We start from the raw sequence: 12,676 nt of genomic DNA on the forward strand, positions 1-12,676 counted from the left end.
CGCACCCCGGGCCGTGCTGGGCCGAACCGCGGGCTCGGGGGCAGAACGGCCGGCGCCGTCCGGAGGCCCCGCCAGGGGCCCCGCGCCGGGCGTCACTTCCGGCTCCCAGCGCGGGGCCGGTTCCGGCGGAAGCAGCCGCCGTTCCGGTTCCGGGTGAGCCGTTGTCGGCAGCGCAGCTCGGCCGTCGCTCGGCCCGGCCCGGCCCCCGCCCGCCGTCACCATGGCGGTCCCCAGCGCCCTCATGAAGCAGCCGCCGATCCAGTCCACGGCGGGCGCCGTGCCCGTCCGCAACGAGAAGGGTGAGCGGTGGGCGGGGGAGCGCGGGGTCGGGATGGCTGGGGGCGCGCGGGGTCGGGACCCTCGGTGACGGCCCCGCGCCCGCAGGTGAGCTGTCCATGGAGAAGGTGAAGGTGAAGCGGTACGTGTCGGGCAAGCGGCCCGACTATGCGCCCATGGAGTCCTCGGAGGAGGAGGACGAGGAGTTCCAGTTCATCAAGAAGGCGAAGGAGCAGGAGGTGGAGCCCGAGGAGCAGGAGGAGGAACTGGCCAACGACCCCCGGCTCCGGCGCCTCCAGAACCGCATCGCCGAGGACGTGGAGGAGCGGTGAGTGCTGGGTCAGGCAGGAGCTGAGCTCCCTTTGCCTGTCGGCGGCTGGGGAGCCTGAGTGTTCTCTGCCGCACTGCAGGAAAGAACTGCACCGGAAAGGAGCTGGAAACATTGTCCAGGCAGCGCAGGAGAGTCTGTGACTCTTCTCACATCCATGCTGTGCTCTGCCTCGGGCTCCTTTCCGGCAGGGAGCCAGCCAGGCAAAGCCACACGTCCAGGTGCACTTGTGTGGGTGCTGCCAAAAGCAGGCTCCAAACCAGAAGTCAGTGCAGCCTGCTGAGGCTCCAGGCAGTGGGGAGGGACAGTGCCACGTGAAGTGTGCTCTGGGTGGGCAGCACTGAGTGCCACTGGCCTCCTGTGCAACCGCTGCCAGGCTTGTTTCCAGTAACAGGGAGGCTTCCCATTGAAAGCTCCGTTCCTACTGGAGCACGGACAGTGACGAGCTGCCAGTGCCCAGCCCCTGCAGCCTTCTGGGAGAGACGTGTCGCTGTGCCCCCTGGCAGTGCCAGTGCTTGCCTCGCAGGGAGTGGTCAGGAACAGCCACCTGGCCGTGGCCTCTCTGCAGGCCGAGTGCCGGGGGGTAACCGGGGCCTGTTGCAGCCTGGCGAGACACCGCAAGATCGTGGAACCCGAAGTGGTTGGAGAAAGCGATTCCGAGGTGGAGGGGGACGCCTGGCGGCTGGAGCGGGAGGACACCAGTGAAGAGGAGGAGGAGGAGATCGATGATGAGGTGCATTTGCCTAGGGAAGCTGGAATGGCACAGCCTGGAACTCCCGTTTGCACAGATATGTGGGGTTTTTGGTGGAGCTGGACAAGTGTTACACCTGGCCATGCCTTAATTGATGGGTGACCATCCTCTTGCATGGGGCTGGACACTTGGAGAAGCCACCCTGCATCCTGAGCAGCGGGTGTATCTTCTCAAAGCCAACACTCCAGACATCACATTGTTTGATAGAGCAGAGAGGGCAGCAGCAGTGGGGCTGGTCTCTGAATGCTCTGGGCTGGTCCCTGGTAGGAGATCGAGCGTCGGCGCGGCATGATGCGTCAGCGAGCACAGGAGAGGAAAACAGAGGAGATGGAAGTGATGGAGTTGGAAGATGAGGGTCGGTCTGGAGAAGAGTCAGAGTCAGAGTCTGAGTATGAGGAGTACACAGACAGCGAGGACGAAATGGAGCCACGGCTCAAACCTGTCTTCATCCGCAAGTAGGTGACGTGGCTGCGCGGGCTGGCCCTGGCAAGGATTTGGGAGGTGCAAAATGGGGGCTGAGCAGCCCCCACTGCTGTGGGCCCTTCCTTGCTATGGGCAGCCTTTTGCCTCCCCTGGGTGGGCTGATCACAGCCTGGCAGGGCATAGCTGGGCAGGGAGGGGTGATCTCTGTACCTACAGCCTCTCATCAGCTGTGTGGGGTAACTGCAGGCACAGCCTGTGGTGTCTGAGTGGAGTGCTCGGGCAAGGGCCGTACAGTGGCAAGTGGACACAGTAGCCCCCAGACAGGGGAGAGACCCAGGGCTCAGCCCTGGCCTTGGAGAGGGCAAAGGCTGAAGGCAGCTGTGGTGTGGGAGGGGATGGACTCAGCGAGAGGCAAGCAGTCGTGCTGGCTTGTGGAAGTGCTGAAGGCTGTTGTGGTCCTGCTCTCAGGAAGGACCGGATCACAGTTCAGGAGCGAGAAGCAGAAGCTCTGAAGCAGAAGGAACTGGAGCAGGAGGCAAAGAGGATGGCGGAGGAGAGGCGCAAGTACACGCTCAAGGTGTGGAGGGCTGGGCTCGGGGTCACGGGAGGCAGTCACTGCAACAAGTTTAGCTTGGACCTCGCTGCAGATTGTAGAAGAGGAAGCAAAGAAGGAGCTGGAGGAGAACAAACGCTCACTGGCAGCACTGGATGCGCTCGATACAGATGATGAGAACGATGAGGAGGAGTATGAAGCCTGGAAGGTCCGTGAGCTGAAGCGCATCAAACGGGACCGTGAGGAACGAGAAGCGTAAGTATTTGTTGAGGCACCTCCTCCTCAGGCTGCCCTTTGGCAGCAGAGTCCCAGCTGGACCAAGTGCCCAGAGCCCTTCTGCCTGCCCTCAGGGCGCCTCTGCTCCCTGCCAGTACTCCCTTGGGTGGCAGCTGGTGACAGCTTCTGTCCTGGGAGCTGCCACGAGGATGCCAATCTCGGGGGCCTCTCTCCCATGCAGCATGGAGAAGGAAAAGGCAGAGATTGAGCGCATGCGGAACCTGACGGAGGAGGAGCGCCGGGCCGAGCTCCGGGCCAACGGCAAAGTCATCACCAACAAGGCAGTGAAAGGCAAATACAAGTTCCTGCAGAAATACTACCACCGTGGCGCCTTCTTCATGGTGAGTGTGCTCAGGGCCAGGCATGGCAGCAGGGGCTGCGTGAGACCCCGGGGCCACCCTTTCTGTGGGGAGTCCCCCCTACCCTGCAGTGCCCTGAGGCTGAGGTTGCCCTGGGACAAGAGCCAGCCCTCAGAGGCTTTGCAGGGCTGAAGCTGACCCAGCATGACTTCAGTGGACCACATCAGGTTGAAAGTTTCCGGTTGAGATGCAGTCAGAGCTGTCCCCATGCTGCTATTTAGGCTACAGACCCAGCCAGAACCAAGCTAGCTCCATTATGTGCCACAGCCTGGGCCCCAGAGAAGGGCCCTGGGGAGTGTGAGGATGGCTGCCAGACGCAGGCCTGGGGGACAAAGCTCACATCCCTCCCTCTACCAGTAGTTAATAGGGCTGCAAGTACTCTGGCAGCCCTGGCAGAGCTGCAATACGAGCTGCAGGTGGCTCCCCCAGTTCTGCCCCCGCTGGCTGGAGGAGCCTCTTAGGCTGAGCAGGCATGTCCTTCTTCCACAGGATGAGGATGAGGAAGTGTACAAGAGGGACTTCAGTGCCCCGACACTTGAGGACCACTTCAACAAGACCATCCTGCCCAAAGTCATGCAGGTGGGTGCATTGGTGGAGGGTGCTCAGCCCATGTACCACGTCAGAGGGTGGGGGCTCTGGGCAGGGTGGGAGCAGCGAGTCCTGCATCACCCCTGAGCAGCTGCTCACAAGCTCTTCTGCTTCCCAGGTCAAGAACTTCGGCCGCTCAGGGCGGACCAAGTACACGCACTTGGTGGACCAGGACACTACCTCCTTTGACTCTGCTTGGGGCCAAGAGAGTGCACAGAACACCAAGTTCTTTAAGCAGAAGGCAGCAGGCGTGCGGGACGTCTTTGAGAGACCCTCAGCCAAGAAGCGAAAAACCACCTAAGGGCATGGGCAGGAGGGTCTGCTGATGCCAGCAGGAGGGCAGTGCCCTGTCAGCTGCCAAAACCTGGGCAGGGACAGAAGGGACATGTGTCAGGACTCCTGTGGTGATAAGCCCACCCTTCCTCTGCCTGTGCTGTGCCTGCCCAGGTGTGGTGTCCCACTGCCCGTGCTGCTGACCCGGTGGGCTCCCGGTCTGTGCACCATGGAGGACAACAGCTTGTGATGCTGGCCAGACCCTGTCCCACCAGCTGCCACTCTGCAGCCTCAGAAGCACCCAGCAGGGCTGTGCAGGAGTGCAGCAGCGCCCCTGGATCCAACACACCCACTTTCTGGAGGAATTGGAGGACTTCTGTACCTATCTGTTCCACAACATCTCCCCCCTCCTTGTACTGTCCCTGGTGTCAGTCTGGGCCATTTTGGGGTGGGCAGCCATGACCCCGTCTCCTCACCCTATTCTTGCAAGGCTTGGCTTTTGTATCTGTGTGGGGTGGGGGGTTTGATTAAAGATTTGATTTTTCTTACACGGTCTGGCCTTACTGTTCTTACAGACAAGGCCCCCCCTGTTCCATGCCTTCCTGCGAGCCAGGGTGGGCTGGGGCAGTGTGGGGTTGGCAGCTGTCACTGTTGCCTGTGCCCATACAGGCTGTGCAGCCCCCCAGGGGACTGAATTTAAAAGAGGGGACAGCAGCAAGTGTCAGTGCTCAGGCAGGTCACCAGGTCCTGCTCTCTCACAGGTGTGCCCGGCCAGCACTGCCACAGTGATGCCACACCTTTCCCACAGGCTGGGTCCCACCTGCGGGTACTGTGAGCCTGGCGGGACCTGCTGGGCAGGAGCAGGCTCCTGGCATTGTGCAGACCACAGACAGCCCAGTCCCACCAGTGCCTTTATTGGGGTAGGGCGAGAGCGCCGTGCCAGGCTCAGTTGGTGAGGGTGATGAGAGCCTCCACCACGTTGCCCATGTGCTCGCGCAGGCTGCGCTCCGCTGCGGCCCGGGAGATCTCCATCTCTGTCATCTGCAGGGACACGGGCACAGCTGCAGGGCCCTGGGCACAGCACCAGCCTCCGAGGGTGCAGCTTCACACCCGAGGGTCGGGACACGCCTCGGCCCGACCAACATCCCGCCCCTACTCACGATCAGCTCCAGGTCCTCCTTCTTGATGGTCACTTTTGCCAGTTCTTTCTCCCTGTGAGAAGAAACGGACAGAGCTGCGGTGCTCGCCAGCCCTGCCCGGTCGCTGCCCCGGCGCAGCAGTGCGGGCTGTGCTGAGAGGGGACGGGGAAGCGCCGGGATGTCACACCGGGAAGCCGTGGGCCGGTATCCGGGCCGTGTCCCGAGCGACGTCCCCGTGCGGGACGGGCACAGCCCCCAGCCCCGGGGGAGCGTGGGCAGTTACCTCTCCTGCTTCGCTTTCTGCTCCCGGGATCTCCGGTCTCCGATCACCGACATGGCCTGCCAGAATGAGTGCTGTCACCGCGCTGCGCGGCACCGGGCGGGCCGGCACGAGCACCGGGAACGGCACCGGGACGGGCATGCAGGTTCGGTGCTCAGGGGCCAGCTCGGTCCCGCCGCAGGTGGCGCCCAGCCCCCACCCCGGCCCGGTCCCGATCCCGGCCCGCCGCCGCACCGTCTCCAGGTTGGAGCTCTGGATCTCCTTCTCCTCCGCGTAGTCCGTCACGCGCTCCAGGTCCGCCGCGCCGCTGTCGTGCTTCCGCGGCTTCTCGGCCGCGCGTCCGCCCGCCCCGTCGCTGCCGCCGCCGGAGCCGTTCGGCTCCGTCTCCAGCTCCAGCTCCACGTCGCCCTCCGCCGCCATCCCGCCGCCGCCGAGAGCCGCTTCCGGTCACGTGCGCCGCCGGCGAAGCCGCGAGCAGCGCGCGCCGCAGCACCGACCGGGGCGGGGCCGGGCCCGGGGCCGCCCCTCAGCCCAGTCCGGCCCTGCCACAGCCGGCCCTGCCCCCGGGGCCGCCCCTCAGCCCAGTCCGGCCCTGCCACAGCCGGCCCTGCCCCCGGGGCCGCCCCTCAGCCCAGTCCGGCCCTGCCACAGCCGGCCCTGCCCCCGGGGCCGCCCCTCAGCCCAGTCCGGCCCTGCCCCCGGGGCCGCCCCTCAGCCCAGTCCGGCCCTGCCCCCGGGGCCGCCCCTCAGCCCAGTCCGGCCCTGCCCCCGGGGCCGCCCCTCAGCCCAGTCCGGCCCTGCCCCCGGGGCCGCCCCTCAGCCCAGTCCGGCCCTGCCACAGCCGGCCCTGCCCCCGGGGCCGCCCCTCAGCCCAGTCCGGCCCTGCCCCCGGGGCCGCCCCTCAGCCCGGCCCGGGCCCCAGGTCCCCGCCGGAGCTGAATTGGGATTACTGGGTCAGCGATCCCGACTTGGCTCCCGCCGCTGCCACACGGCTGATCGGGCAGGCCCGGGCGCAGCGAGGCCTGGCTCGGCCCCCGCCGCTCCCTTCCCGCACGGGTGTCACTGACTCCCCCCAGTGGGGATACCACGTCCCGTCCCTCGAGCCGCGCACGAAGCCGGGTCGGCTGCGGAGCGGCTGAAGGAAGGTGACAACCCCAGCACCCGGGCCCCCCGCACCGTCTGGGTTGTCCCCGCCGACACCGGGGGTTCCCCGCGCTGGGAGTGCCTCCTGCCATCCGCCCACCCCACTCCGTGTCCCTCGGGCGTCTCCGCACCTGGCGGGGCTCCAGACCCCCCAGCAGCCCCACAGCCCCGGGGCGCTGCGCTGGGATCGGGGTGGCATCGTCCGCACACCCTGCGGACCCCTCGGCGGCCCCCACGGCCTCGTCCTGCCCCGTGCGGGGCCGGGCAGGGGTGCCCATGGCCGGGGGTCACCGAACAGGCCCACGGGGAGGCCCCGGAGTGGCTGCCGGGAGGGAGCAGAGCAGATGGCGGGGCGGGCCGAGCCGACAATCCCTTAATCCCATCAACGCCCCGGGAGCGGAGCAGAGTCGAGCCGGGCCATGGCGGGCACGCGGGCACGCGGCCACCTCCTGCACCCGCTGCTCGCCCAGGTGGGACCCGGGGCCTGGCGGGGCTGGGGGGGGCCGGGAGCGGGGCTGGGCTGGGAGCGGGGCCGGGAGCGGGGCTGGGCTGGGGGGGGCCGGGAGCGGGGCTGGGCTGGGAGCGGGGCCGGGAGCGGGGCCTGGCGGGGAGGAGGTGCCGGGCAGGCGCGGGGCAGCGCTGGCCCCCCCGAATCCTCGCTGACCGTGCCCCCGCCAGTGCTGCTGTGGCTGTCACGGGCTCCGCGTGTCCACGAGCACACGTATCCTCTACACGCTCCTGCACGTCCTGGCCTCTGCCGTGTGCTGCCTCACGCTGTCCCGCACTGTGGCCCAGGCTATCACAGAGAAGGTGACAGTGGGAGCTGGGACATCCAGGGTGCTGGGAATGCCGGGGGTCCCAAGGTCTCAAGGATAGATACCATCCGTGCTGGGGGTACTGAGGTGCCAGGCACCCTGGGGCGCCCAGGAGTATCCAGTAGAGCACTGAGAGTGCCAGAATTGCCAGGGGAGTCAGGGATGCCAGGAATACTGGAGATAGTAACAGGGCTGCTGGGAATGACAAGGGTGCTGGAGGTGCCACGGGGAAGGGTGTGTAAGGCGTACCAAAGATGCAGGACTTGCCCAGGGTGTTGGGGGGTCCCAGGTGTACTGGGGAAGGCATTGGAAATGCTGCAGATATTGCAAGTCTGGGTGTGCTGGATGCCACACGCCCTGGGGTATGCTTGTCCCATCACCCACCGTGCCTGCAGGTGCCCTTCTCGGTGGTGCTGTGCCAACACCTGCCTGGGGGCACAGACTGTGAGCGGCTGGTGGGCTCCTCCGCTGTGTACCGGGTCTGCTTTGGCACCGCCTGCTTCCACCTGGCACAGGCTGCCCTGCTGCTCAACGTGCGCTCCAGCTCCGACTGCCGCGCGCAGCTTCACAACGGGTACAGACGGAACGCGGGGCCGGGACAGGCTGTCCCCAGGATGGGGCTGTCACAGGCTGTCCCCGGGATGGGTGTCAGGGGCTCTGTCCCACTGGTGTTTGCTGCTCTGCAGGTTCTGGCTCTTGAAGCTCCTGGCACTGGTGGCCCTCTGGGCTGCCAGCTTCTTCATCCCTGAGGACAACTTCATCCAAGGTGTGTCCCCCACCCCACCCCAGCTGGCACCCCGGGCATCCCTCGCAGCCCCTACCTGCCCTGTGCTATCCCCACCTCTGCCTTCTGCCTACAGCCTGGCACTACACAGGTGTCTGTGGAGGCTTCACCTTCATCCTCATCCAGCTGGTGTTGATCACGGCCTTTGCACACACCTGGAACAAGAACTGGTGAGTGCCAGGGTGCCAGGTAGGCACCCAACCTGCTGCTGCCACTTACATGCTCTCCCACAGGCTGACAGGCGCCGCACAGGACAAGCGCTGGTACCTGGCCGTGCTGCTGGCCACGGCCGCTTTCTACACCCTCGCCTCTGCTGCCTTCTCCTTCCTCTACAAGTTCTACACCCACCCGGCTGCCTGCTACCTCAACAAGGCATTGCTCACCATCAATGGCAGCCTCTGTGGCATCATGTCCTTCATCTCCATCACACCCTGTGTGCGGCTCAGTGAGTATCATGCTGCAGGGCGTGGCCAGGTGTGTCCTGGGTTGTGGACCCCAGCTCAGGGCCAGCACTCGGGCAATGGAGAAGAGCACAGCTCCGCAGGGCTCCTGACAGCCTTTGCTGTGCCTTGGCGTAGGGCATTTGGACAGGGGGTGGCAGGAGGGTGCTGCTGAGGGCCCACACAGAGCCCACCCAACAGCTCGTGGCACTCCAGGGACTCCAGTGACACCTCTCTCCCCACCCTTGCAGAGCAGCCACGGTCAGGGCTGTTGCAGTCCTCAATCATCAGCTGCTACGTGATGTACCTCACCTTCTCTGCGCTGTCCAGCCGTCCCCCGGAGAGAGGTGGGTGCCCATGCCTGCTCCCAGCAGGCGCCACCATGACACACTCCTGTCTCACCTCTGCTTCCCCACAGTGCTCTACAAGGGTCAGAACCTCACTGTTTGCTTCCCGGGGGTCCGGCAGGACGAGCTGCAGACGGAGGACACCACTGTCGCCGTGCTGGGCGCTGCCATCATGTATGCCTGTGTGCTCTTCGCATGGTGCGTGCGCCCATTAGCACAGGTTGGGCAGGACCCCCACAGCACTGCCCCTGCCAGGCACCAGCCTTGCTGGGCACAGCCAGCCCATCCAGCACCACACAGGGACCCCATCCCCATGGCCAGCAGAGCCAGGAATGTCCTGAGGGGTGGCGGGGTCAGAGCAGACAGGGCATTGGCGAGTGAGCAGGGGCAGCACAGGGACGCCAGGAACAGCACAGCAGGGCTCCTGCAGCTATGGGAGATCCATGGGATGGGCTGGGGGCCTGGCACGGGGCAGTGAGTGCCCATATTATGATTTTTGTCTCTCTCCTGGGCACAGCAATGAAGCCTCCTACCTTGCCGAGGTTTTTGGGCCCCTTTGGATGGTCAAAGTCTACAGCTTTGAGTTTAAAGTGAGTACAGACGCAGCTGTGCCCTGTGTACTCTTGCCATGGGCACCCCAGACCCACTACCCCAAACTCTCGTCCCAGCCCCAGCATGGGGCAGGTCCAGCCAAGCAGATGGGGCTGCCCACAACACACCCCACCTGCCCTGGTGCAAGCAGGGCTCAGCCCAGCTGCTGTGACCACAGGGCCACCACTCTCCCTGCAGAAACCATCCTGTTGCTTCTGCTGCCCTGAGAAGATGGAGGAGGAGCTGAGAGGTGGGTGCAGGGTGGGTGCAGGAAAGCAGGCAGAGCCTGTGTCCAAGCCTGGGGGTGCCAGTGAGGGGAGCATGCAGGAGTTGCCGTGCCCTGGCACTTTCCCAGGAACTGAGCAGGCATGTGAGCAAGTGGAGGAGAGTGCCAGGGGACAGTTCATCATCCAGGATGAGCAAGACCGAGTGGTCTACAGCTACTCAGCCTTCCACTTCGTCTTCTTCCTTGCCTCGCTCTATGTCATGATGACCCTCACCAACTGGTTCAGGTAGGGACCCACACTGCTGCCCAGCCTTCCCTGCTCTTGCTCCAGCCCTCTGTGCCAGGCCTTGATGGTGTCACCAAGCTGGTGCCTGCTGGGGATTGCACAGGGCTCTGTGCCTGCAGACCTGCACTGCTCCGGCTAATGGCCCACAGCAGCTGTGTGGTGCAGCGGACAGGCTGAGGTCTGCAGGGCTGGAGGGCCCATGGCAGCTGGGACGTGCACAGGGACATGTGGTGGGACACAGGGTGACCCGGTGCTGCCGCTGGCACAGGAACCCCCTGTGTCAGCATCCGTTGAGCACCCAGCACCTGTCCTCTCCCACCAGCTATGAGAACGCAGTGCTGGAGACCACCTTCACACATGGCAGCTGGTCGACCTTCTGGGTGAAGGTGTCCTCATGCTGGGCCTGCGTCCTGCTCTACCTGTGGCTGCTGCTGAGCCCCTTCTGCCTCCACAGCTCCTCGCAGCACCGGCGCAGCAGCGCAGGGCCGCGCATCGTGCGGCGACGACGTGCCCCACAGCGTATCAACGTCTCCGCATAGTCCCTTGCCATGACAAACTGTGCCCAGGGCTGGTCCCTGCTATGCCCTGTGCTCTGCCTGGTCCTCCTGGCCTCTACTGACCCATTGTCCCAGGAGACAGTGGCATCTGAGAGCCTGAGGCGGACCTGGAAGGTGGATGCTTTCAGGGACACCAGCCCTGTGCTGAGCCAGGACCACCCAAAGGACTGGAGTGAGCCGGTGACAGGTGCTCAGCCCCCAGCCTGGATGCCCTGGCCCCCGTGGGGTGCACCAGGGGAGCAGGGCTCTGCCTGGCCACCCCTGCCATGATGTGCTCCCTGTAAATACCTCCTTGAATACATTTTTATACAAAACTCTGACCTAAGCCTGTGCCATCGTCCCACACAGGCCACAGCTGTGGGGGCAAAAAAAGGGGGTGCCTGCAGCGCCCCAGTACGAGCCACACAGCAGCCACAGCTGAGAGCACCTTCAGGGTGGGTCTGCTGGAGAGGGGAGACAAGCAGGGGATGCAGAGGAAGAACAGTCTTGGGCCTACAGGAGGGTGTCCAGCCCATGGCCACTGCTCCCAAGGAGGGCATGATGCCAGGGCTGTGCAGGATCACAATAGCCCCAGGCCCCCACCCACAAAGCAAACACAGGGGGTCAGCTCCCTAAGGACCACAGAACCACGAGGCCACAGTACCAGCTGCACCCAACATGCCCCACACTGTGACAGTGGCAGCAGGTGCAGGAGGGGGACCAACACACATTGCCAGGGCACCCACCAGCCTGGCACAGCCAGGACATACAGAAGGTGAGGGTGGCACAGCAGGGTGGGTACTGTTGGGGTCCAACTGATCTCAGTGTAGCAATGCCATTGTGGGGCCTGCAGTTCCCTAGGGCTGCCCCTCTCACCTCTCCCTCCCCGGGAGATGCACGAAGGCACATGGGGCTCAGGGATGGGCACCTGTGGCACCAGCCCGGGGACAGCGGCCAGGTAGGGCTTGGTGGGGGGTCCCTGCTGCCCCTGGCACCCAAGTGCTCCCCAGTGCCTTGGGCTGTGCACAAGTGGAGACCAACCTCTCCCTGCCCAGGAGAACGCCAGGCTGAACACAGCCTGGCTGTTGTGGAGCTGGAGCAGCTGGGGCAGGATTTTGAGCAGACCCAGCAGCACAAGAGGTGGCACTGCGGGAGAGAATAGCAGGACTGTCCCAGTCTGTCAGGACACCCCAAGCCAGCAACACTTCTGCAAGTGCCCACAGAGACCAGTGCAGGTGAGGGGCTCTGACAGACCCCTGTGCTGCAGGCAGGGCTGGGTGTCTGCTGGGGAAGTGCTGCCTTATCCATGCCACAAACATGGGCCACTGGTCAACCCACCTGAAGGCACTGGCACATCCCTCCAGGCCCTTTGCTGGCAATCACTGTGACACTGAGTGTCCTTGGAGCTCCCCAAGTGTCCCAGCTCCACACAGGCTCCGTGATAGCCACAAGCAGGATACATGGGGCACTGCAGGGGGGATGCCAGGTCCCCACTGGAAGCACTCGTCCTGCTGGGGAGGGTGAAGAACTACATCGTGATGCTGCACCCCAGCCAGGCAGCAGCAGGGGAGCAGCCAGAGAAAACAGGGAATGTGCCCCTGTGCAGGCTGCCAGTGCTATGGGTACAGCCCTCCCTGGGCCAGGCCCAGCTGCTCCCTCCTGCCAGGACAGTGAACAGAAGCCTCTGGGCGAGCAGCAGCAGACACGGCTCAGCTCACACACGGGCTTCCCAGTGCAGCCTCCCACAGAGCCAGGCAGCTGGGCTGCAGCAGTGCCAGCCTTGGACAGAGGCAGAGCTGTGCCTCTCAGCAGCAGGAGCAGCCACAGCCCAGTGGATGAGCCTTCCAGCTGCCACTGGAGCATCAAGGTGAGGGACCAGAGAGGCCCAGAGAGGGACACAGGTCTGCTCATCTGCAGCTCCTGGGCTTGGGGCCCTCAATGTGACACCTGTCACCCAGCAGGCCTCCAGCTCCTCAAAGTGTGAGGCAGAAGGACCCCACAGTGCTGCCAGGTGCTTCAGCAAGAGGAAGCTTCCTGCCTTTGCCCCAGAGGTAACAAGCAACTCCCATGTGATCCAGAGGTCCAGGCTGGGGGAGCTGGGCACACCTCTTTGCCAGCACCTACCCCTCTTGTCTCAGCAGGGGTGTGAGAGAAGGGAGAAACCCACACCCCCCTGCCCCGTGTACCAGTTGGTGCTGGCAGCAGACTGGGGCACAGGAAAGTCCATCTTCCTGCTATGCCTCTGCATGAATGAGTTCTGGG

General features: G+C 64.6%; 3 protein-coding genes across 5 annotated transcripts; 2 read left to right on the forward strand and 1 right to left on the reverse strand.

Moving 5' to 3' along the window:
- The first annotated feature begins 134 nt into the window (after nt 1-134).
- Nucleotides 135-4,375, forward strand: MFAP1 (microfibril associated protein 1). Its single transcript, XM_071568864.1, has 9 exons — nt 135-299; nt 385-604; nt 1,208-1,337; nt 1,623-1,810; nt 2,247-2,355; nt 2,426-2,586; nt 2,789-2,948; nt 3,456-3,545; nt 3,673-4,375. Exons 1-9 carry the CDS (start codon nt 221-223, stop codon nt 3,853-3,855), a joined length of 1,320 nt encoding a protein of 439 aa, XP_071424965.1. The 5' UTR covers nt 135-220; the 3' UTR covers nt 3,856-4,375.
- A 350-nt stretch (nt 4,376-4,725) lies between these two features.
- On the reverse strand, nt 4,726-5,874 carry HYPK (huntingtin interacting protein K). Its single transcript, XM_071568693.1, has 4 exons — nt 5,481-5,874; nt 5,250-5,305; nt 4,988-5,039; nt 4,726-4,868 (listed from the first exon to the last, which is right to left on the reverse strand). The coding sequence occupies exons 1-4, from the start codon at nt 5,664-5,666 to the stop codon at nt 4,773-4,775; spliced, it is 390 nt and encodes a 129-aa protein (XP_071424794.1). The 5' UTR covers nt 5,667-5,874; the 3' UTR covers nt 4,726-4,772.
- Nucleotides 5,875-6,715: 841 nt separating this feature from the next.
- On the forward strand, nt 6,716-10,748 carry SERINC4 (serine incorporator 4). Of its 3 annotated transcripts, none has more exons than XM_071568691.1 (12): nt 6,716-6,859; nt 7,068-7,199; nt 7,600-7,778; nt 7,891-7,970; nt 8,065-8,158; nt 8,222-8,433; nt 8,680-8,775; nt 8,847-8,973; nt 9,293-9,365; nt 9,565-9,616; nt 9,722-9,878; nt 10,201-10,748. In XM_071568691.1, the coding sequence occupies exons 1-12, from the start codon at nt 6,809-6,811 to the stop codon at nt 10,415-10,417; spliced, it is 1,470 nt and encodes a 489-aa protein (XP_071424792.1). In that variant the 5' UTR covers nt 6,716-6,808; the 3' UTR covers nt 10,418-10,748. The 3 variants fall into 3 exon arrangements, with proteins under 3 accessions (XP_071424792.1, XP_071424793.1, XP_071424791.1); XM_071568692.1 differs by having other exon boundaries at nt 10,333-10,748; XM_071568690.1 differs by having other exon boundaries at nt 9,565-9,878.
- The last annotated feature ends 1,928 nt before the right edge of the window (nt 10,749-12,676 follow it).

This window comes from Pithys albifrons, chromosome 13 (genome assembly GCF_047495875.1).
Source record: "Pithys albifrons albifrons isolate INPA30051 chromosome 13, PitAlb_v1, whole genome shotgun sequence".
NCBI classification, from domain to species: domain Eukaryota; kingdom Metazoa; phylum Chordata; class Aves; order Passeriformes; family Thamnophilidae; genus Pithys; species Pithys albifrons.

Bases quoted from the DNA above. Each gene is read 5' to 3' on its own strand.
- MFAP1 (XM_071568864.1), top strand. From the start codon at position 221: ATGGCGGTCCCCAGCGCCCTCATGAAGCAGCCGCCGATCCAGTCCACG. The intron at 300-384 runs GTGAGCGGTGGG...CCGCGCCCGCAG, and splicing joins GCCCGTCCGCAACGAGAAGG to GTGAGCTGTCCATGGAGAAG. The intron at 1,811-2,246 runs GTAGGTGACGTG...TCCTGCTCTCAG, and splicing joins AAACCTGTCTTCATCCGCAA to GAAGGACCGGATCACAGTTC.
- HYPK (XM_071568693.1), bottom strand. From the start codon at position 5,666: ATGGCGGCGGAGGGCGACGTGGAGCTGGAGCTGGAGACGGAGCCGAAC. The intron at 5,306-5,480 runs GTGCGGCGGCGG...TCATTCTGGCAG, and splicing joins AGAGCTCCAACCTGGAGACG to GCCATGTCGGTGATCGGAGA. The intron at 5,040-5,249 runs GTAACTGCCCAC...TTCTTCTCACAG, and splicing joins CAGAAAGCGAAGCAGGAGAG to GGAGAAAGAACTGGCAAAAG.
- SERINC4 (XM_071568690.1), top strand. From the start codon at position 6,809: ATGGCGGGCACGCGGGCACGCGGCCACCTCCTGCACCCGCTGCTCGCC. The intron at 7,779-7,890 runs GTACAGACGGAA...GCTGCTCTGCAG, and splicing joins CGCGCGCAGCTTCACAACGG to GTTCTGGCTCTTGAAGCTCC. The intron at 8,159-8,221 runs GTGAGTGCCAGG...GCTCTCCCACAG, and splicing joins CACACCTGGAACAAGAACTG to GCTGACAGGCGCCGCACAGG.